This window comes from Cyrtonyx montezumae, unplaced genomic scaffold (genome assembly GCF_038088225.1).
Source record: "Cyrtonyx montezumae isolate F1298 unplaced genomic scaffold, pur_monq_1.0 scaffold_0, whole genome shotgun sequence".
In the NCBI taxonomy this organism is placed as follows: domain Eukaryota; kingdom Metazoa; phylum Chordata; class Aves; order Galliformes; family Odontophoridae; genus Cyrtonyx; species Cyrtonyx montezumae.
The window spans coordinates 13,894,556-13,919,099 of NW_027071824.1; the positions used below are offsets into that span (position 1 = coordinate 13,894,556).

General features: G+C 38.5%; 1 protein-coding gene across 3 annotated transcripts in view; it reads right to left on the reverse strand.

Moving 5' to 3' along the window:
- Positions 1 to 1,370: 1,370 nt before the first annotated feature.
- Positions 1,371 to 24,544, reverse strand: part of BABAM2 (BRISC and BRCA1 A complex member 2) — a 155,302-nt gene continuing 132,128 nt past the window's right edge. For all 3 annotated transcript variants that reach the window (XM_065755098.1, XM_065755115.1, XM_065755106.1), the window contains 2 exons: positions 23,260 to 23,413; positions 1,371 to 3,893 (listed from right to left, as the gene is read on the reverse strand). In XM_065755098.1, coding sequence (XP_065611170.1) covers positions 3,830 to 3,893; positions 23,260 to 23,413 — 218 coding nt within the window. In that variant the 3' untranslated portion in view covers positions 1,371 to 3,829. The remainder of the gene's footprint in view (positions 3,894 to 23,259; positions 23,414 to 24,544) is intronic.

Below are 24,544 nucleotides of genomic sequence, written 5' to 3' on the forward strand. Positions count from 1 at the left end.
ACGTTACCTTTAGGTTTAATGAGTGTGACAGTACAGCAGTTGCAGAGAGGTAAGCAATTTAAAGGAAGAGCGTTCACCAGCTTTCTGTGTTGTCACAGATTTCGTTTGCTTCATAGGGAAAGGACGGCAGCCTGTAATTAGCAGCTGTGGTCAGAGCGTCCAAAGCTTGCTGCCTTCCTGCAGCACGCCTTTCTGACTGAGCTGGAAGGGTGAGAAATTAGGCAGAGGGCTCCAATGCAGTGCTGCCCCTTCATCTCCACCGATCTCACACTTGGTGCCGAGACCCCAGCCTTGTTGCAGGGGCACTGCTGCGAGGGGACCAACCAGAGCTATGCCATCCTGTCCTGCCTCAGAAGTCTCCAGGTGACATCACCAGGAGGAGGACTTCAGGAATTGATCTTCAGGGGAGACTTCACTCTCCGGCCTGACTCACCTCTAAGTGGTGATTGCTCTAAGTGCCACACAGGCTTTAGCAATGCGTAGCAGATTCCTGCTAATTCTGGCAATGATTTTTTTCTCAAAAAACTGAGTCAAGTCTACTCCATGTATGAATGGGAGGATGTTCAAGGACACTGACGATGCTGAAAATGTTGCTGATTCTGCAAAGCAAGCATGGTGATGAACGAAGCAACGACCAGCACAGCACAAAGATCAATGAAAGACGAACTACATAAAATACAGTTAACTTTAATTTATTCTTCCAGCTGCTTGTCCAGTCTTTTCAGCAAGGTCACAAAATCATCTAACTTTGCATCTGTAAGGTTTGGTATTACCTCTAGCACAATGGATGCTATGCATGCAGATGGACTAAGTCTCAACTCTTAAGCTTGCATTTCAAGGACCGTCAGAGAATCGCACACTGATGGGGAACAGAAAATACAGGCGTATTATATTCTCTCAATTAAAATGACAGAGTAGAATCGAGGCTCTTCATTGTGTTCATAACATTGCCTTTTTTTCTTCTCAAAAACCACAGGAACCAGCACCTTTCAATTGCATCTTTCATGAAACAGGAAAGCAAGAGCTGGAAGTCTTGTGCCTTCTCAACTGTCCATTATAGACATAATTATAAAACAGGAGATAACAGAGTTAACTCTGATCTATTTGATTACACCTCCTGTGGCTGACTTAAATTACTCCAATATATATTTTATTTGATATAAAATTATTCAAACCAGCTCTCGTTTCTGATTTAGTACTCACACGTAATCTTCCTTACAAACAGAAGAGCTTACATCTTTCCTCCTGATGCCCCCACCTGTAATGCTAACCCCCACAGAATAGTTCTCTGTGAATCACCAGGCAGAGCTCCATTAACCACCGTGTGCATCGAAGTGTGCAGGATGACTTTGAAATAAAGAACAAGTTCATCAAGTGCAAGGAAAATTCCTTTATTCTAACCTGAAGACTGATAGGTGTGCAGGCTTTATCTCACACAGAAACACTTCAGTCTCTCAACTCTGCTACTTAAACCTTAAACTTTTTTTTTTTTTGCCAAAGGCTACCAGTTGTAGGACGAGGTAAAATGAAATTGAAAGCACTGGCTCATTTCCATGTGTGTTAGTGAAAAGTTGGCATGGCATTACTGAGTAACATAAACAATTGTTGATTGAGGATTTTTCCATCTTCAAAGTCCTCCCTTACATGGTTTGTAGAACATGAAAATCTCAGTGAGAAAGCAGTCCTCCATACGGAATTCTTAGGCTGGGGTGAAGGGAGCATTTTTGGTTGAGAATGTGCATTACTTCTGAAGAGCAGAACTCCTTGTGAAGCACATTGCAACTGCTGGCCTTTGAAAGCAGCAGGGTAATTTCTGAAAAGATTTTCAAAGTACCTGAGCCCCTGGGGCAATTTGATGTATAGAGCAAATGCCGTGTTCATGGGGTGGCCAGTGAGACACTGAATCAAATGCAGTGCTATGAAAGGTCAGGTTTCAGGGATCTACAGATTCAACTCGAGGGTTCCTTCCCATTCGCAAGAGTTAGCTTATTCTCGAGTATCTATGTGTGACTTTGATTTTCACCCGAAGAAATGCAGGTCTGAGATTGTCCCAACATACCAAACAATGTCTATTTTCAGTCATTTAAGGCTGCTCAGTTACAGTTTTGCTTGACACATAAAGCCATTGCCTGCCACATCTGCTCCATGTCTTGGTTTGCGTGCAGAAGTCTAATGCAGTGCCTCCACAGGGAAAATTCAGCTCAGACCTTTGGAGCTGTTTACAGCCCTCAGATAATGCAGCAAGTCACATGGAGATGGGGCGCAGGACAGAACACGTCCTCCTTTGCAGTAACGCCTCTGATTTTGTTTGCAGCTTAATTTCCAGCCAAGAGCTGTAGTATTACACTACAATTTTCCCTATAAAATAGCTAAAAATACCTGTAGTTTCTAGAGGCAACTTATTTGCATAATTTTTAATTATTAAGCTTCACTGCTCAGAACCTACATCCCCTAGGTGGACAGTCCACTGGAACGCGCTAATTTTAATATAAAATAACAAGTTTTAGAAAGGCTAGGAGAACAGGCCAATCAATTAATTGGATGAGATTCCATTACACAAGTGGACAGTAGTGATAAGGTGAACAATTTCAAATTAAATGTCCTTCAGTGCCACTGTATCATCCGCACATTATTCATTTAGTTCCTTACATTTAGCAGAAGTAGGGCACATTTTCCATGTGCCATTTATAAACAACACAGACTGTTAATTTCATTCCTTACTGGAAAGCCCCCATGTCTACTTACAGATTGATTTGGGAAGTGACACGGTGACTGCTAGCCCCATACAACTGGTGTGCCTGACACGAGCATGAAAGAGAGGATGAATAGGTGGAATTTTGTATTTGGCATTTCAGAATTAGCGGAGGTAATGCTTCCAGTTATATACAAGTAAAATTATTTCTGAGAAAACGTTGAGATTAGGCATTAAGCTAAATATATGTAACCCCACATTATTTCATCAGCTACTTTCCAAGACGCCTTTCATTCATTTGTTGAAGGTTTGCTTCTTAGCAGTATTTATCTTACTTGGAAAAATTATAGGTCTTCGGAAGAGCATTATTTCGTCACACTGATTGATAGAACTAGCTCTTTGAGTTGTACTGGAGCACTAGAACTTTCTCATAAAAGCAGAAGGAGTTCGTCAGAAAAAACACTGAAAGTGTGCAACTGGAAATAAAAACAAAGCATAAAAGCACAGCGTTTAATATAAGATGAGCTTTCAACTGAAACATAAAAATACCCTCCAAAACCCTGCCATATTAATATCAGACCCACTTGAAAGGCACTGAGAATTGAACTGTGCAACTCATATCCATACCTGTGAGAGCAACAACCACAGTGAGATGCAAACAGCCAAGGCAGAATATGGCACTGTACAGTCCATTAGGCATTTCTGGCATATACGGCAGTACTATTATTTTCTTAGGATAAGCTGGAAATGTTAATTAAATGGACAAATTTCACAATATTTCCGTAGAAAAAAAGATCCAGTGAACACCATCTGAAGATAAGCAAACAAGGCATAACACATAGGACATTGTTGGCACAAGAAAATGTTACCACATCAAAACACGCACTTTTAGATTTAATCCAGTAGATACACAGAGGAATGGAGGAGGCAGAGGCAAAGGGAGTCGATGAATATGAAATATCAGTTTTGAGTGTGCTAGCTGAGGTCATTGTTTCATAAATCTGGCAAAAAACAAAGCTATCAAACTACTGATACTAGAAAGTATCAAGCCAGTCCAGCCCATTTCCAGGAATACTTGAGTGCTGACATGCGTAGACTGAAGAATCTGTCCAGTATCATCTCAATGCCTGAGGTTACCTAAAGCTTCCCATTAGCAAATGCAGCCTCCTGGAACTGAGGGACAAATGTTTTGAAATATGCCCTGATGAAGAAAGAAAAAAAAAAAAAAAGGGAAAAAAAAAGAAAATTCAGGATTAGGAAAGTGTACACAGTATGTGTCTGCAGGCAAGGTTCTAACAAAGACAAGCATAAAGTTATCACGTTCAACCCATTATTAGATCTCATAAATGGGTAGTGCTTTTCTTACAAGTTTTTAGTGTGCAGTAGACCCATATGCTTCAGCTTTGCAGATCCAACAGTACTCCTTTTCTTTAGTAGCCATAGCACAAACAACTCGCCACACCTCTTAATGTGGTCAACACTGGCAATTCGACACTGTCAGAATGGCCTGATCCAGTGTTTGTACTTTATCCTGTGCCAAGTTCCAGAAATAAACCCTTCTAACACACTGCAAAAAACATCTTCAAATGGCTGTAGAAGTGAGAAACACTTAGTGGAGTCAAAAGTGTGGTCATACCACAGCCTGAAGCACTTTATATCAGAGACATATTTTTGATACAGTTGACATTCACCATGTTTCTTGGATAACAGAGTTATTTTCTATGTTATAGAAAGCTTCACATACGGCAACAAAGGTCCAAAGACAGCCAAAGCAATGAGCTGCAAAATCATGAGAACATATGGAGAAGTGCTTTGTCCCTCTGCAGAACCCCTGACACAATACAACGTCATTATTAATATAAGATACAGAGAATTAATACCAACACTCTGGACAAACTGTAATTCCTTTCACTAAACACTGAAATTCATAACATTATGCCATAAATCAAGATGTGCTTTGTGTATTTTTGGACATCACCATACCTTCTTTACAAAGAACTGAGCAACTCACATATCTGTAAAATGAGCTGATCCAAAGTGTCCAAGACTGAGTTTGAATTGTACCTTTGAGTTTATTCCACCAAAATACTCAGCTGTGTACTGAACATAGCATGAGCCCCCAAGATAGCCTTTATTTTGCAAGTTATGTTAGAAGCTGCTTCATCATGCTGCCATTGCTTTTTGCCTACTACTTTCTCCCTTTATAGCTTTGTTTTCCTATCACTGGTCTTTATAACTCTCCGTGCATGAAGAACCTGCTCCCATCCTTATCACCAAAAATGAACATCTAATCTGAGAATAGTGAGCCATGTTCACTATGTTACTGGTTTTTCTGCTTATATACCTCCTGAAGTAAACATATGATGATCATCTTCACTGTCAATCAACAGTCTGTATTTTATAGTTCATGTTGAAGCTTTGGCAATCACTGAACACCAATAATCCCTCCTCACATCAGAAAATGTTGCAAGATCACAAAAAAAATCCCCACTTCCCTCTCTTTACAATGTTGTGCCTGGCAAATTAATGAAACAAAGAAAATAGCTACAGTCTAAAGCTGTAAACACAATGAGACGCCGTCCAAAGGTTAAGAGAGCAATATATAGTAGGAGCATTTCTGGACTGAGGAGTTGAGGCCAGAAAAGAAATGAGGGACAACCAGTACATACACTTTATAGCACACACAGATTGTTCTGGGTATTTATAGAACACACTTTGATTTATAGAACCAAAGTTCAAAATTTGGCCCTCATAAATTATGCCCGCAGAAGTGGTTGTTCATACTGGCACGCGCGTGCATAAACCAGCTTGGGAGGAACATTTATAATTTGATTTTAGGAATTGAATGCAAATTCTCTATTTGTGTTTTTACATTTGAAATCGCAGCCTCTGTACAGTCTGAGCAACTCTTCTTCATTTTGCCAGCTCAAGAAGCATTGCTTGCACACTGTTAACCACAGGATCTATCATCCTTTTATTTCTCCTTGCACTATCTGTCCTAACATTTAACTACATTTCCTCTACTTGCTTATTTTAAGTAGCTTCTTCCTTCCCCTTTGATAGCTTCTTTGCAGAGTCTTTTTCCAAGCACAAGCTATTCTCACCAACTTGGTAAATATTACTTAAAACTTCCCTCTTACATTTTCCTAAACTGTAAAAATTCTTCATCACAAAGGGAAAATAAGCAGTATTTTCCTACCTTTTGTTTCTTTTCTGAAACATATCCTTTATAAGACTTCAGTCCTTTGCATTAACGCCACATTTACTGTGTTATATTTCGATCACCTTTCTCTGAGATAAATCCCAAACATGAGTATCACGTACAGCCTCCCACACCATCATTATCTACACCAGTATCCTTTCTGTTTGTTGGTTCCTGCAGTAGAGCTGGTACACTCTGCTGCAACACTAAATCAAACACCTCCTTATATTCTCATCAAAAGTACTATGTCGAGGAGAATATTATTTCATAGGTTCATAGGTTCATAAGGTTGGAAAGGACCTACAAGATCATCTAGTCCAACCATCCTCCTATCACTATCCCTACCCAACTACTAAATCAAATCCCTTAGCACCTCATCTAAACGCTTCTTGAACAGCGCTAGGGATGGTGCCTCAACCACCTCCCTAGGCAGGCCATGGTAGTTCATATGAACTTCTTTGAGATGTTATACATACTGCAAAAATTACTTCAGTACTTCATGATTTGTATAAGTCTATTTTTTTTCTTTCCATACTTAAAAGTACACGCTCGAGTTTGTCCTTATGATTTGTGAAGGTTTCCAGACTGAAATAAGTGTAATACCAAATGTTTTGTCAGGATACATTGTTCCACTGTTGCCCCTCTCCACGTTACCTACATATCAGAGATTCTAGAAAAAAGGTTTGGGTAACTGATTCATCACAGACACAAAGGAGAATGAAAAAGACCCTGCAAAGAGGTCCAAAAATACAATATAATTGATAGCATGACATTAGTTGCAGCTCATTTAATCAACCGAAGAGCAAAGAAGGGGAAGTAGGAGAAGGTAGGTTAAACTGCTTTGATGACAAGAACCACTACGTATAGGGAGGGAATAGCAAATGTTAGAGAGCATATAAAATTAACAAGGCTTAATTCGAGTATGCTTGAAGGAGGGAAACAGGCAGCAGGGACATTACTTGCTTTTAGAGTTTGTAGGATATTTTCTTTCTAAATTGCAGGGGTTTTTCAACGGAAAATTACATTTCTGCCCAGCGTAGTGCCTCTCTGTGGAAATGCTGGCATTTCATCAGAACAAGAAGGAAAAGAATGAGGTGCTTTGGTTTGGGTTGACCTGAGAAGAGACATCCTGCTTTGTGGAACGAAAAGCCTAAACATTCCGTCAGTTTGATGTTAACCTGCTTATCTGTGGTACAGCATATCACAGATGATGCATCTAGTTACACAGACAAGGCCATGCAGAAATATAAACATCCTAGCTGAAGTAATCTCTTCAAAGGACCCAGTCCATGGCAAGAATGATGGGATAAGTCACTGATCTTTCTGCTTCCAGCAGGCCTTGTGCTACTGCTAGCAGGTACGTTATACTGACATTTTAACTGCATTTTCTTCAGATGTTTGAAGCAATATATTTTTTAGGACTTTTTTTAAGTTTGGGACAAAACCATGAAGTAAAATATTTTCAATCAAGTGGAAATAATGACATTTTTTGTCAACTGCAGAAATTACTGGTAAGCAGGATGAGAACAAATGCCTCTTACTGTCTGACAGTGGCCAACTTTCATTTAGCAACCAATTGCTACTGAGGTCAAAGTGTACACACTTAATTTCCACACAGACAGGACCCTGATGTGGACATGATATTTTACAACTAATTACATGAAATTACTTTTCAGAAAGATAAGAATTTTTTCTAAAGCACATTAACAGACTGGATGGCAAGGGCCTCTTTCACATGGTCTACTATTCCTTCCCTTAACGTTTAAGCTTTAGAAGGATAAAAACGCTTATGCTTTGTATCATGTGCATCCAGGCACAGAGAAACTCAGTGCAAACACGAACTTAGCAAAAGATGCACTTCTCATATCTTATTCACATAAATTTACACCCTCTCTGACTTTCTTCTGTGCCACATCACAGGAATCCACATACCAATCTCTCATTTTTTTTTTGCTTCAGACATGGTGCTGCAAGATACTTTCAAGTATCTCAGAAGTTATTCAAAATTACTATTTTTACATCCTCTTGTTAAGTTTGTCATCTCTAGACAACAGCAATTAAATAGGATTTGGTAATTTGGGTACCTATCGAATCACACTGAAGATGGAGAAATCAAGCTTTGCTCCTTGTTCTGTGTTTCCTCTGCACTGTCCCGTATGGCAGAAATCAGTTTTTCATCTACATTTTTTCTCCTTTATGGGAAACACAGAGTTCCTTCTCTTTCCTCCTTTACCATGTTCTCAGCGGGTCTGTGTCACAGTGACCTTACACCAAGCTAAGAACAACTTCATAAAATGTTCCTTCAAGTACAGAGAAACTGGTTTGCACCAAGTACACGTATTCTACACAAGTAAAGACATTCTATACGTGAGTGTTGAGTACAATGGCTCTGCACTGCCCTCATAATGGTTTAGATCTTAGCTGAACCAGTGTTTAAGAGTTGCTTTCTTTTAAGCTTAGAGTGTGTGCCAATCTTCATACACATACAGTCACACGTCTAACTCTTTGTTGAGTGTCTCAGTATAAGAATCCATTGTTTTTTGTCTATTTGTTTTTGTTCCCTCAAATGGTCATTTGCCAAGTTCAAGGTAGTAAGTTACAGGCTTTCTGTGGAAATTTTTCTTCAGCACTCCAGAAGACAACAAATTTTGCTGTGCTTAACAACTATATGCACTTGATATAGTACATTGAATTTCAGGTGCTGTGCTCAAGGACAACCATTGAGAGTAAAGCACTTACACTTCCTTCACCTTATTATCCAGTAAAAAGAAAGTCTGGCTATTGTAAATGGTAAGTATCTAAAAGAGGGTAGAATTGGATCCCTTGTTGTTTACATGTTATCTAGTGATATAAAATACTGACAAGGTCTCCAGCAGCCCATGTAGACTGATATATGTCTAAATCTGAGAGTATGGGCTTGCAGTGCTTAAGACATACTTAACTCGGAATTTACATCGCTTTTGCAAAATTTCAGTTTAACAGTATTGTTTTTCCAGTGTAACTTAATGCTGAATTCTTAAAATCTTGTTGGAAGAAAACCTTCACTGAGCATTTGATAATACCCTTTGTCTTCAGATTCCCGTGCCACAATCTTCCTCAGAGATTTGAAGCTATGCAGCTGTGATCTCCCATCAAACACCTCACATAGTTTTATTGTAAAAGCATTCTGCCACTGGAATGCACTTGTTTCCTTCTGCTATTGTCTTAGTTTCACTGGTGTTACAGCCAACTATTCAGTAGTGCTCTTATTACTGCCTGTTATGCAATCATGGTAGAAGAGTCATCTAGGTGCTTTTATTTCTTTTAAAACCTTCAAGTGGGAAATTCTGAGTAGAACACAAATTCAAACTCTGTGAGGAAAAAAAAATCAAGCAAAATGCCATACCACCGAGATTTCTGCTTTTTGTATCTGGGACAAGGATGTTCATCATGGGGCGATGAATCATCTTCCTAAGTCATTCACAAAATAGACTCCTCTTAAACTCCTCCTTTTTAAAGCGTGCTGAGTTTTCCAGCAGTCTGGTCTGAAATTCATCCACGTTAGCAGCACTTGCACTCATGTATCTTACATGTTTCAGCTTAGGATGTGAGAGTTTCAAGTGCCTTTTCCAACAAGAAATGATTTGAGGAAAAGAAGGTATGAGGGAAGGAAGTAATCCTGATGGTCCATATCAATTACAGACTCAGCTGTACAGCAGCGCTGACTACCACCAGCACAGTGTATTCTGTCCTTGCATATTCTTTACTTGAAATTGAAAGCCTCTGATTGAGAATCCTGACCTTTTCACAAAGATACGTGGTCTGCTATTCCTTTCTCTCACCATACTGTGTGTATGTATCGCATTACTTCTCATCATTAGGCTGCTTCAAGTTACTGTACTTGGAGGGGAGGGAGTGGGGTGCCCGTTATTGGATTTAAGAATAAACATTTCAAGCTAATGTATGTAACCAAGGGCATGCACTCTGCAGTCATATGGATCTTAGGATAGTGGTACGCAACCCTTTCAAGCCTTTTGGAATTGGGTCTGTGGCAGGGACACCTTTTTCCTCAGCACTGCTCTGAGTTAGCTTGGGAGATTAATACTGAGTTTTTATGTTAGGATATTCTACAAAAGCAATGACTTATCCCAGGACTGAGGAGAGGACTAAATTATACCCCTTTCAGCTGTATCAGATACTTAGATAGCTTAGACTTGCAGGCAATTACCACAGCTACTGCCCATTTCGTTTAGAGGAGATGCAACTTTACGATTTGCATAATTTTGCATCTCATATTTCTTTTCTCCTGCACCATAGAGGAACTGCTGCAAGACATCTACAAGTTTCTTCAAAGCCACAGAAACCTGACAGAAAACAAATCCCGTCCAAAGACAAGTGATCTCCATAAATTAGTTAGAACAGCATTGCTGTACCCTCTTCCAACTGAATTAGGTGAAAACAGGAACTAAGATGGGCGTAGGTCAGAGTAAGGGACAGCCTGAGGCTCAATTATGTCTTTGACCTATTCCTCCCAGACTAGTATTATTATGCTGACACTTTGCAATAAAATCTTATTATATAAATTATTTCAACAGCACAGCTGTATTAGAATTATAAAAGAACTTCTCCAGGCTTTATCAACGTCACCTGATTATTCACTTTTTGAAGTACAAAGTGTTTGCATGGAGTATACATATGCAGCGTGCCTTTGTATTTTTATATTCCTGTTGCAACTTGTTCTGACACAATGAAAACTTGTTTTGAAAATACTGAACACCTACAACAATCCCTTCTGGATGCCAGACAACAGGATTTGTCCTCCCGTGACTACACCGGCACAGCCAGCTGCTTCATCTCATGGGACCTCTAGTAATTAATCTCCCATGTAGAATATACTCACCACAACTCTCCAAATGGTAGGATTTGCTGTTCTGTTTAGAACAGAAAAAGAGTCAGAGTTGCTAAGACTTTTTTTCCTCTTTTTTTAAAATGCTCTCTTTTCAAATTCCATTTGTCAGCAGCTACCTAATTCAACACCTTTAGTACTAATTAACAAAAGGAACTTAAATTAATAAATTGCTACTCTAATTCCACTAGTGGAATTTAGGTCATATTTCATAAGTGCTCATTACATCCTTAACCTTACATGAGTGGTTGTATTCCTCCTCCTGCATCTCTATGGCTTTCATTTAACAATGGCTGAAAAAAAACAGCGTTGAAATCTTCTACAAGACCAAACTTTATCAACATAGATTTTCTTTTAAACTCAGATGCAAGGCGTTTAAACATCTTTGCTATTTTTACTGCATACAATGCATTAAAACACATTTTAATTGGGTGAACTATGTCATGTTGTCTCTTTATTCACGGGCATTTACACAGCAATACTTGCAAGGCTAAAGACACATAAACACTCAAAAGAGATCAGCATAACCCAGTCTCCTTGCTTTCTTATGACAATGAAGTAACAGATGATTAATTCTGTGCTAGACAGTTTATGACAGTTATTAGAAGAAAACTGTTGTTAAAACAAATGATCTGACTCTGCAGATCCAAGATGCTAAAACAGATTAAGTGGAAAATACTTCCCAGCACAATACTTTTTGGTTATGTAGTTTGAACCACACTCTAACAGGCAGACCCACAAAATGGACACCCTCCATGTGGCAAAGGCTCAGTAACTAACAAAAGCCAGGCCCGTGGCATGCGCCAGACACCCAAAAGGCAACTGAAATTCTAAATCATCATTCGAATATGAAAATCATCACTTTTCCAAGCACAGCTGTAGAACAATAAAGATACCTTCCAGGACTTCCTTATCACTTCATATATACATAACGATACGAGGCCTGTCTTCATGTTTCTGAACTAAGCTTCTCAAAGCTGCGTTCTTCAGGTTGTGGTTTATCATTTCCTTACTGGGAAGCTTTATCTATAGCAAAGATTTTGCTTTTGTGTGAAACAATGCCTACAGTTCTCCACTTTACACATCTCCAGAATTGGCAATGCCAAGTGAACATCTCAAGTGTTTATACAACAGCAAAACAATAGCTCTTAAATTACTGCTACTGTAACTGGCTAAACTCACAGAGATTCAGCGCACAATGCCATTATGCTGCTAGCAATTTTTTCCTGGGTGCCAAAAAAAACCCCATGAAATAATCCCTCTTCCTCTTCCTGTGTTTCTATCTTTCTGCTTTTGCTCCCAGTATATTTCCTTTTTGCAGTAATGTCCATACAAAGGTTTTAGTAAATGTCTTCAGCCACTTCTACCTGCTAATCTACAGTGGGCAGACCATCAAAATCTGCCAGAACACAGGTTTTTAAGAAATACTGCTGCCTTCAGTGTGGGCTGCATGACAGAAAATTGTCTGCAAAATTGAAAACAAAATGTGTGCAACTGAAAACGTAACAGGAAATGGATGTAGTACAACTAGTGAAACTAAATATGCATCTGAAGTTTAAACATGAAACTTCACTCCAGAAAGCTGTGCTTGTTTTTTTTTTTTTTTGTGTGTGTGTGTGTGTTTTATTAGCAATACGTTTCTCCTCCAGGACTTCTTGTTGGAGTTGCTGTCATTTTTACTTCAATTTGCATAGAAAGGTGAAGAAGATAGTTATATTTAGATGCTTTTTCCAGTGGTTTGCTGATTACAGAAATGGCAGGTGGCTTTACTTCTTATGAAGGGAACAGAAATAAAAACATAATGTTAATTTGGTCCTACATTCAATTTGTTCCAAAAAATTATGATATTAAATGTAGAATCGCAGAATTGCCTGGGTCAAAAAGGACCTCAGAGATCATCGAGTTTCAACCCTTGTGACATGGGCAGGGTGACCAACCACTACAGCAGGCTGCCCAGAGCCACAGCCAGCCTGGCCTTGAATGCCTCCAGGGATGGGGCATCCACAACCTGTCTGAACAACCACCCTCTGAGTGAAAAACTTCTTTCCAACATCAAACCTAAATCTCCCCTGTCTTAGTTTAAAACCATTCCCCCTTGTCCTATCACTATCAACCTGTGTAAAGAGGGTGATGGGTTGATTTTATAAATGAAGTAAAGAATTCAATGTAGTTCTGCTAAAAGAAATAAGACAACTTTGCTGCCTAATAGCATAAAGTAAAACAAATCTTGACAATCTGCTCAAATAACAAAACAACCATAAATATAACCACTTGACTGAAGGCAAATATGTAAAGAAAGTGAATTTTAAGGGAACTGCTGCGGAGCCAGGACCGTAGATCACTGTGTAGGTTGGCAATTAATGTTTAATGTAGAGAAACAGCATAAGTAGGGCCACCACTTTGCAAAAGATAACTTTGGTTCCAAGAATATACATGTTCCCAAAGGCTTGGACCTTTAATGAGAATTGAAGAAGAAAGCTAAAGCTACTGGAAACAATCAGCTGATTTCAGTATCTAAACATGCAGGTTGCTATGAATCACATGGAAATCAAGACTTGGAGTTTTGTTCTCTTGCAGGTTTCTGATATAGACGTTTGGAAATTTACAAAAGCAAACTGCACAGAAATATCCCACAGATACAGCAGCTCTAAGTGTCCCAAAGTACACACAGCAAAACGAAACTCTAAAACAGTTTTATCAATGCCTTCTGCTCAGCAGTTCAAGAGATAAACACTTCACTTCCTTCACCTTCTCCACAATGTACATAAATAGACTTGCTTCAGTCAGATGAAGGCTTGTGGTCTTAGATCACAGTGCCTTTGCTTCTGCTTTCTGAACTTCCCCCGAGGCTAACTCAGTGCTCAGGACACCAAGTATCTGCAGAGACAGGAGGCACTGGAATCTTTCTGTCACAGCACGGCCACCCTGTTTCCTTGTCTGTGGATCATGAGAATGATATTCCAAGGACATCACGGAAAAAATCAATCTTCATATAGTCTTTTTAAACACAGTACTGATTCACGAGAAATTTCCAGTCACTGTGTGACAGCCTGCTCTATTTTTCCTGTTTGCTGAAGTGCCACAGCCTTATTTTTCCACCCCAGGTAAAGGTTAACTTCTTAAAGAGATATTGACTTCTTAAGACTCTTCTTATTTCCTCCTATATAGGTTATACAAGTGTATATTGAACTATGCTGCTGCAGAACTATTTTTTACTAAATTATTTAGTAGATCTGAAGGACAGAAGGAACTGGGAGCCTCTTTGAAGTATAAAGGGCAGGAGAGGAATGGATGAAATGAGGGAGAAAAGCAGAAACAATATAAGAAGTAGCAGAGAGCAAGAAAGTCTGGGCAACACCACTCTTAGGAGTGGGGCTTGCAAGACAACAAACGTAGATTCAGTAAGAGATCGCAGAAGTAAAAATATAAACTGAGTGATCATTAATGAACTACTGAATCCCTTATGTGTACTTCAGAGAAATGAAGGGTTACACTACAGATTCATTGGTAACAAGTCTGACAACAAGCATCCCTAAAAACAAAGTTTGCTAGCAGGTGAAAGTAGTGATTTGATCATGCCATCCTCTCTGCTTTGCCAGATTGCTTATCAAAGGGGGCCGAAGGCAACATACCAAAACATAAAAGAATCTTCCTTGGATATTCGTTAAGACAACTCAGTCAGAAGGAAAGGGAGATGCCGTACAGCTGTGATTATAAAAAACACGTTAACGAAGCTATTTCTCTGCACTCTTCTATTTGTAAGACACGTGCTTGCCTATTAGAAGCAAGATAAAGTTCTCAAGAGGTCAGAGATCCCTCCAAATGGGAAAAACAGCAACAAAATCTATAAACTTACGTGGAAAAGCAAGAGTAATGCAGACCAAAACTGAGTGTGAGCGAAGGACAAATGAGCTGAAACCCTCCAAATAAAAACTCGTCAAGTAGTACAAAAGCCATTCAAAAAATAAAAAGAATGCTCAGAAGAAACAAAGTCACGACGAATAAATGAAACTACTTTTGCATTGAAGTTCACCACGAAGGTGCTTAGAAAGACTGCTACACAAGAATCGTTCTCTGTAAGGGACATGCTGAAAGATCTGACTCATGCAGAAATGACAGCCAAAAAGGTAAAGAACAAATCAACAAAACATACACATGCAAATCGGCAGGCGCAGATGATATTCACACCCAACTGTTCTGAAGAAACTCAAGTGTGAGAAAGTTAAACGCACAAATAACTTATAACCTCCTGCTTAAAACAGCTTGGTACCAGAGAAGTGTGATGTCAATTAAAAAAAGGTCTGAGCTAAGGGGAGCTGTGGACCAGTAAATGTCATGTCTGTGCCTTACAAATTGGTAAAAACTATTTTAAGAAACTATAAAATTATAAAAAGCCTAGACTTAGTGGAGTTGAATAAATATGATATATTGGGTAGGAGTTAAACTCGTGCTTCACAGATCTCTTATCTTCTTAAGGCATGAAAAACATGCGGACAAGAAAGATCCCAATGACGTGCCGTGCCTGGCTTCCCAACAGGTATCGGGGAAAAGTTTTTCAGTAGTTTTTAAAAAACTGAATTAGCAGAGAAGGAGAAAAGATCCAGGAGTGAATAAACAGAAAGTCAAGATAAGGAAGAAAAAGGATAGGAATGAATGATGAGTACTATTAGGGTGAAAACATCTGTGCTAGAAATAGGTATTTTGACCTGTTCTTTCAACATATTCCTAGACAATCTGCAAAAATGAGCAAAAGAAGATGGCAAAGTTTGCTAATGATAACAATTCAGCCAGAGGAGGAAAAAAACAGCTATCAGTTATGAGAAGCTGCAGACGGTTCATACCATAATGGGAAACTGGACTGTAAAACATCAGGCAAAATGTCAATACCGACAGGCAGATAAGCAAGGAAAAAACTCTTAATTTTACAAACACAAAAAGCAAGGGCTTTGAAGTGCAGATAACAGGGTGATCTTGGTTTTAAAACACCAGCATAAGTCTCAGTACAAAGGAAAGCAAACAGAATAAATAGCAAACCAGACAATACCACTACATCACCATATAAATATACAGTGAATACACTGTGATGGACGTGCAGCCCCCATGACAGAAAGAATACAACAAATAGTAAATGTACAAGGATTATGAAGGTAATCACAAATACTGGTAGTTTTCTTTCTGCAGAATGAAAGAGTGAACAAAGCAGGAGAAATTGTAACATGAGAAGTGTGAAAAGGCTCATAAAATCATGATTTATGGGGGAGATCAGCAGGGCTTATTTCTTTGCTGCCTCTTTAGATACAAGAGTTAGGGAGTAACAACTAGACCAACCAGGAGGTAGGAATGCAAGAAGTTGACAGAACTGTTTCTTCACAGAAAATCTTGCTGATCTGTGCAATCCCTTGCCACTGAATCGCTCCAGGATGACAAAGGGCCTGGAGCATTTCCTATATGAGAAAAGGCTGAGTAACCTGGGACTGTTCAGCCTGGGGAAAATAAGACTGAGATGGGATCTGATAAATGTGTATAAATATCTAAAGGGAGGTGGGAGGCAAATGGATGAGGCCAGGCTCTTCACGGTAATGTGTAGTGATAGGACAAGGAACAGTGCCCTAAATCTTGAACGCAGGAAGTTCCATACAAATATGTGGAAGAACTTCTTTACAGTAAGGGTGACGGAGCACTGGAACAGGTTGTCCAGAGAGTCTGTGCAGTCTCCTCTTATGGAGATATTCAAGATCTGTCTGGATGCCTACCTGTAACCCTACTGTAGGGTACCTGCTTTAACAAGTGGGTTGGATTCGATGATCTCTTGAGGTGCCTTCCAGCCCCTGTGATTCAGTGAATTTTGTGATGTTAACAATTTACTTGGGTTCAAAAAACTGAAGAAAAACTAGGCTGTGAAAAAGAAATATACCGACTCTGCACGTAGAAATCCTTAAATATAGTAGAATATATGAGGAAAAAATCACTTTGTACTTTTCCATGCACTCCCACAAGCATCTTCTACTGGCTATGGATAGCAACATGATACTAGATTAAATGTATGTTGAGTTTGACTGAGTATCAACATTCTTTGTGTTTAACAGAACAATTACAAATACTACTCAAAAGATAATAAGGCCCACCTATTATTTTTACTTAGTTATTTACTTTGTAATTGATCTAATAACAGTATTTATCTGAGCTATTAAACCTGACCTCCTTCCAGAACCATGCATTTCTTTCTATCCTTTTCTCTAATGCAAAGGAGGGCTTTTTTGGTATAATTCCTGGATCTAATACAGATTTAGCAGCTTTGATAAATCTATAAAAGAGTTCTCTAAAGCAAGTATTTCTAGAACAGCACTCAACCCTACTTATCTACAAACCATGTACTTTTAAATTCTAGAATTTGTCTTCCAACACATTGCTATTATTTTCCACTTTCTCCAAGTGAACTTCTCCAATCTTTCCTGTGCAATTCTCTTCTCAATACACAAGAAAATCTTCTTTTTTTTGCAAAAAAAAAAACCAAAATCTTACTATGTATCAAAGCATACATATGTCCAATTTGTATAATTAATATCTGTAACATTTATGTGAAAACAGAATAATTATTTGTCTAACATATTTTGTTTCTATGCACGCCCTATTGTACCTATACTCTTCATCTTCAAATAGTTGTTTTTCTTTTCCCACAGTCAAAGCTTTAATGAGAAGTGACCAGAAACAAACACCCAACCCCTTCTGTCTTGGCTGAAATCCACATAATGCATGACAGCACTGAAGATCCCTGGCAGGCACCTGTCAGAAACTAACATACCATATCTTAAGAGTCAGACTTAATTATCCAAGGAGACATTTAAAGAAAAGTACATGAAAAATATGACTCAATAAGTGTGACTACCGTGTGCATGCACTGTACAATGCAGTGTATGCAGAGGAAAATGTAAAAATAAAACAATATCCAGGAAAAAATTCTAATTAAATGCTCAATTATTATTTGGCCTTTATATCTTGCAATCAAAATCACATCACTATTAAGGTTTGCTGGTAAATCAACACAGAATGTATTACGAGGACAAGTGGGATTGTTGAGTATTTTAACATAAAACAACTTTCTCCATTTGCCTTCATGCTTTTCATTTATAATTCCGATCCGCTGACACTGCCACAAAAAATAAGAGTTTTGATTTAATGGTCTATAAAATCAAATTAACTTCTCTGTAAACTTCACATGGCTGGGTCACTGCATCTCTTCTTGCTATGGCTGTCACACCATATTGGCCCTTTTGTATTCTGAAAAAAAGTCCACCTGAGGCAACAAAATGTCTGCCCTGCTGGATTTCAGGCAAGGAAATCACTTCTGTACAGATTTTGATGCAGGAATATTGAAAACAAAACATTTAAACAAGTGACCCAGCTCAGCTTCTAACCTTTTAGTTCACACCCTCTTGCTCTTTTTTGAAAAGAATCCTCATGTTTTGTGCTTCTTTTTTTTTCCCCTAAACTTTATTTTAAGTTTAAGGTAAAGTGCAACAGAGCCATAGGCAAGAAAAAGGCTTCCTGCGCAAAGCATGGATGCCAACAAGTTAATTTTTGGAAATCCACTCTTGAAAGATCCCTAATGTGCATGAAACAATCAAGTAATACATGCAAATAAAATGTATTATGTTTACAAATAAGCAAGAAAAATACCGAAATACAAAACGAATAATAACAAATGATATATTACCTTAATTACACCCATCAAACAGAGATTACAGAAACAGTGCAGTGTTCACATGTAAACTTTATACAGTGCGATCTAAGGCACTGTAGGGAAAAAACAATACTTTCAAGGAAAGAGATAAGCTGTTACTTTAACAGAATGCAAGATGATCAGTTAACATTCTGACTAAAATGGGGAAGAATTCTCACCTAAAAAAAATGGATGAGTTAAAAAAAAAAGCGAATATCACTTGGGGCATTCAAAATATATTGAATGCAACAGCAAACCTTTGACATATTGCAACTGAGCGTCTAAAGAACCACACAAGGATAGGCCCTTAGGCCCCCAAATTGTTCCCTTTATTCAAATATTCTTTTATTAAACTAAAGAGATATACTTCCTCTCTATACAAAGGAGAGTTAATGCTTAAAGCAAGCACATTGCAGCCAAATAGCTACTGGAATCTTCACATGAAACACATCTTCTTGTGTTATGATCACAGAATTGTAGGGGTTGGACGGGACCTCTAGAGATCATCCAGTCCAACCCCCCTGCCAAATCAGGCTATTGATTGAGGACAGAAATGCTACAGCCCAACGCCCCAGCTTGATTTTTAATGATCATAGCACAGTTGTGCTCAGCTTGAACTGGAGCTGCAGCAGCGCCGATGATGCATGTGAAGCTCGTGCAAGATGCATTAGCATATAGCCTTAAATCACACTCAACCTTATGGCAAAGCAACAGCCAATATACACTTGAGAGTACTTGAGCCCATTCAAGCTTTTACCCTTGCAGAGCATTGAATGATATGTACATTTAACACCACAGTCTGTGAACACCGATGAATGGCCAGTGACAATAATGTCATTCAGAAAACAGTTTTGTCAGACAAGCTGAGAAAAAGAATCTGAACACTGAGAATGACTTTTTATTGTGATACCACATTATTGTTTTCCACCTCTTGCTATTTTTAATGGTGTGTAGGTGGATTTATGTAGGACAAAAGAGTAAACTGAGTCCTAACTTGCTCTCCCTGAACTGTAACCTAGGTCTACAGAGCACAACTAGGTTGGATAGAAACTGGGCCAGAGCGCATCTTAAAAACTGAATTTGTATAAACAAACAGGCTTTATTTACAGTATTTCTTCATAAAATCCCAGGCTTTGAGTCTGCATGCTCTTTAAAGACTCCATTTATGTATACTTGAATGCCTATTTAAGCAAAAAACAAGAGAGCTTTCCCATGGAAACCGCACAGAGATGTTTTACTTCACACGTACACCACAAACAAGGCTGCTAACTTTCCATAATCTACTGTATTTTCTTAGGCTTGCTATTGTATTTTAAGACAAAATCTTCTGGAGGAGCTGCATATGCAGGAGGTCGCAGCCATATAAACAAATGACCTATAAGAGGCAGAGCCTGAGATGGGAACTGGGAGGAAATGGTATCTTGGCATCCTGGAGGAGAATCTTGGTATTTTTGGTTTTGCTGTTTCTAGCTGGAGGAACAGGTTAAATTTTAGTGTTTAGTTGAGAAATGAGAAAACAGGAGGCATTTGCAATCACATTATTTAACCAGGATGTGATTCGTTCTTTAGAATTAAATCAAGCCAGAGGGCAATCCCTTGGCAGAGACAATAGCGAGCTTCAATCATCAGACACTATCTCTCAGTGAGAAATCTAAGCCAGAAGCCTCAAAGGAGCCAGGTGATTTTAAAAACTGCCTAAGACACAGAGAAAGAGAAACCCAATTTCATGAAGGTTATCAGACAAGCAAAAATTGGTCCAATTATATCTGCATGAAGATGAGTCCTTTTTCTATGATTCTATGAGAATAAAAAAAGATTCTGCTAAACTGATATTCTGATTTGAGAATTTGCCTTTTAGATTTAGGTGATATGTGTCTGAGAATGCACACCGTCTACATCTATATGTATATTTTTTAGGGTAATAATTTTGCTCCTACTTGTAATTACTGATTGTCTAAAGACTACAGCAAAGGGTTAAGCCCTAACTTCAAAAGAGATGCCTGCATCTGCTCAGGGGCCATGAAGATAAGCAAGGATACCAAGACTTTCAAGTTTAGCCCCTGAGTTGAAGGAATTGGATGGGCTCACCTGATGGAAAAAAATGTGGAGAAGGCTGGGCACAGAATCAGTGTCCCTTTGGCATGAACTTCTGACAGCCCTGCCCATGAATAAGCAGGCTGCCTGCAGCTGCTGAAAACAGAGGCAGGGTTTGCCAGCTGAGGACGTGGAAGTCTCTGGGAGATTGGTGGTGCTTCTGCATCCTTCGGAGCAATGTGGTATACACGCCTCAGAACACGACTGGACAGCTAATAAACATGGCTGGTACAACAGCAAGCAAAAACTGTCCTTGACAGTATCTTAGGCTACAGTGAGGAAAATGGTGTAAAATGACCCCTCAAGTGACTGAGAATTTGGTCAGACTCCGGAACATCGAGTGGAAGATCCTGTGGCCCTAGAACAGCAGGGCCAGAAAGCTAAACAGAGTTGTTTTGTCTCAAAGGATGCCAAGCACTTGAGTAACCATTCAGCTAAGAGGGAAAGACTACATATTAAGTAAAACCTAATGGATGGGCAGCAATTAAAAAACACAAAAAAGTTTTCCTTGATTTATCCAGGTCTAAATTTACGTCAGCTGAGCAGAATGACATTGCTTTAGGAGGCTGCGTCACATATCCTTCTTTTCTTTTTTTTACTGGGGATGAATTGAGTTGGTGTTTGAACTATATGCTTAATTAGAACACTTTCCTCTATACACCTACATATATTCCCATATACTCGGCCTGTAACGTGGCAATGATAAAAATAAAATAGAATGAAAAAAAAATCTTTGTGATGAAACACACTTATCTATTCTAAGAAGCCCTAGAAAATATTTTAAACAATATTTACATAAGTACTAAATTGTGTTAAAAATATTTCTTGAAATATGCTAACACGCTTTATAACATCATAGTTTTCCTGCTGTAGCTTTATTTCTGGCACTCGCTCAGGATTCACTAGTTGTTCCTGCAAGCAAAGCTCTTTTAACTAGAACAGCTTCTCCGTCTCTCTGCAGCTCAGTGATGGTTATTTCAGACATTACAGCGTGCTTTCTTCCCCCGCTTCTCATCATCTTTCTCATATTATGTAGCCAGTGTAAAACTTAAATGGAAAGGCTCAAACATAAGAGTGAATAACCTCAAAAATGTACATGTGATAGTAAGTGTACACATTTAGTGCTTCTCAAAGTACTGTTATAATACTTCTAAATTTCAAGTGCAGGGCAGAGAAGTCCATTTGTACACACCCACTCATAAATGAATGCACTTAGCAGACAGAACATAGATACTTGTAAGCTTCCAGATGCAAAATAAGTGCATTTTTTTGACTATACAATCAAGCATTTTTGCAATACAAAAACAAGCCACAGTGATGCTTCCAGCTACTGTTTCATTTCTTTAAAAACAGAATACACATAATGTTCTGCTAGGAAAAAAAAAAAAAAAAAAGAAACAAAAAAGAAACAACAATTTCACAAAAACAAATCACACTTGATCAAGAAATGGCTCTTCTAGACTGTATAGTTTTAAAACCAATTACTATCAAACTAAAGAATTTCTACTGTAATGCATCAAAATCCAAAATCAAATGTTGCTTGATGTTCTCCATTCAATTAAAACTATTACAAAATCTGCAAACGCTTCAGTCATTTATTATTTGCTTCCATCATTTCCAAATTACAATCAGTCTCTGACCATGCCATTCATTTGATTTACTCAGCTTGAACTATTTTCATTTGACTCTTATTATGCATCTTTGCTAATTTAATTTAATCTTCCAATTGTCAGTCAAAACGTTAACTCCAATATGCCTTATTATTTATATACTTTGAGGACTTGAGTGCTGACAACTGATAATCAGCCTCCCTAGATTTGTTGCTTTTCTTATACTTTTACAGTTGGCAAAATCTAAATTCAGCACTAAGTCCACTACCAATATTGCTCCATCCAGATGAAATCTCTTCTACTTCTTTAGAAGACAGAAATAATTCACGGTATACAAAAGGAGCACTGCTGCCCACACTAACTTATCCTTGCAACAGAATCACTCTGGAGATGCTGCCTTGTCACCTTAAACAAAAGCGATAGTAGGACTGAAGTGGTATTTACCCATGCTGAAATCAAGGCCTGCAGAAAAACTGCAGAGGAAAAAGATTCTCTGTTTTGAGCCAACAAGGAAAGTAGGAAAGTGAAAACAAAGAAACAAAAAAAGTCCTCAGACTTTCAGGTAACTTTCTCAAGTTCTGGCAGGACTGCCTACTATGCTTGATCACTGGTTTGCTCTGCCTTCTCCTCTACTCTTTTATAAGAGCATATCTTTCAGGTTTTTCTTCCTTGCTCTTTCCATCTCACATGCTTCCCTTCAGGGTCCCCCATACGCCCACACAAAACCAAGGCACTATCTTGATTGACTGCTATCATGCAGATTAATCCTGCTGTGGGCTATCTTGTCTACTTGGATTGGAAGCTCTTCGAAGCAGAGATTGTCACTACTCTGTGTCTCTACAGTGCCTAACTGAAGAGTCTTGTTTTGATCAGTCCTCTGGCACTAGTGTTATAAGCATGATTAATAAGGTATCTGTCTGTACTCATACAGGGGAATACTAGGACTGCATTAAAACAAAAAACAGCTCTAGCTTGCAGAATGATGGAAACATACGGTTACATCTGTGAAATTTATATCACCAGAAGAACATGCAGCAAAAAAGCAACCTGACTTACTTTGCTCTCTTGGCCATTTCATTGCCATCCCAGCGTGGACTATATGGGTAATTCTTCTGGGCCTGGGAGTACAGCTGCCCACTGTTAGTGAAGTGGTAGACTGACTGAAAGGTTAGGGTTGGTTGGTCTCGAGGAAAGTACAGCGGTAGGTCAACTGGAATTTAAAACAACAAAAAATAAAGAGGGTAATAAAAATATATACATTGTGTTACTTTTTTTTTAAAAAAGGGAATCTATCATTCTTTTCTATTGATTCAAAGGTGACAGAAAAGGATGAAGTGATTATTGCTTCTGACATATACTTTTGTATTTCTTATAAATTATGATTCCTTCATATTGCTTTATCAATACACTTTCATGAAATAGATTAAAACTGCTTAGCTCATGTATTTCTATGTCAATTATCTGCCTGAGACGTAGAGTAGTTAAATGATTTGATAAAGGACAAAGAAAGATTCAGTCACGAGTTAGAACAGATCTCAACTTGCAGTCATCTGTTAGACAAAAAACCCCCCACAAAACCAAAAACACACTGCAAAGTCATTAATACCAAAAATATCTCACTAAAAATAAAAATCAGAACCTTTTAGTTCCCTTTGCTCATCATTGCCTCATGATCCTCTTCCTCTGTCAGAACAACAAAATAGTCCACAACAGTTTAACAATATAGTCAGAAGGTATTTTTTAGCTTAACTGCTAAACTTGCTGCATTTATGCTTAAGATCTTTTTGGTCTACGCTTAATTTCAGGAGGCTACAGAAACATGTAGCTCAAGTGAGTTTATCAATGCTCCATTACATTAGAATCCTAATCCAGGACAAAAATTAACAGGTGAATGTGAATGTGCATTTTTAAAGGTGTAGATTTCCTTTTGAAAGCAGCTATGATTGTACTCTGTTATCCTCCAAACTGCAATTCTGGAATTCGTCAAAGTGAAAAAGTACTGCAATTGTGCAGCAGTTCGATGTAATCCTTCAAACGTTTTTCCTATTTGTCACAGCAATGAGTGAAATAAATTAGTAAGATGATAATTCATTCAAACAAATTTGGTTTCTCTGTTTTGTCTACTTGTCACTTTGTGGTCCTTAAAGAGAAGGAAAGAAACCTGAGCTACTAAGGCTGCAGTAGCCAAAGCAGGAAACAAAACAAGGGGCAGGATCACTACAAACAGAATTTTAAGAAAGAAAAAGGAACATTACAGGCCTGAACTCACTCACAGACAGAAGAGGATCTCCCCTCTGGTGCACTTGGTAATTCATCATTTTCTACTTTTAAAATACTTCAT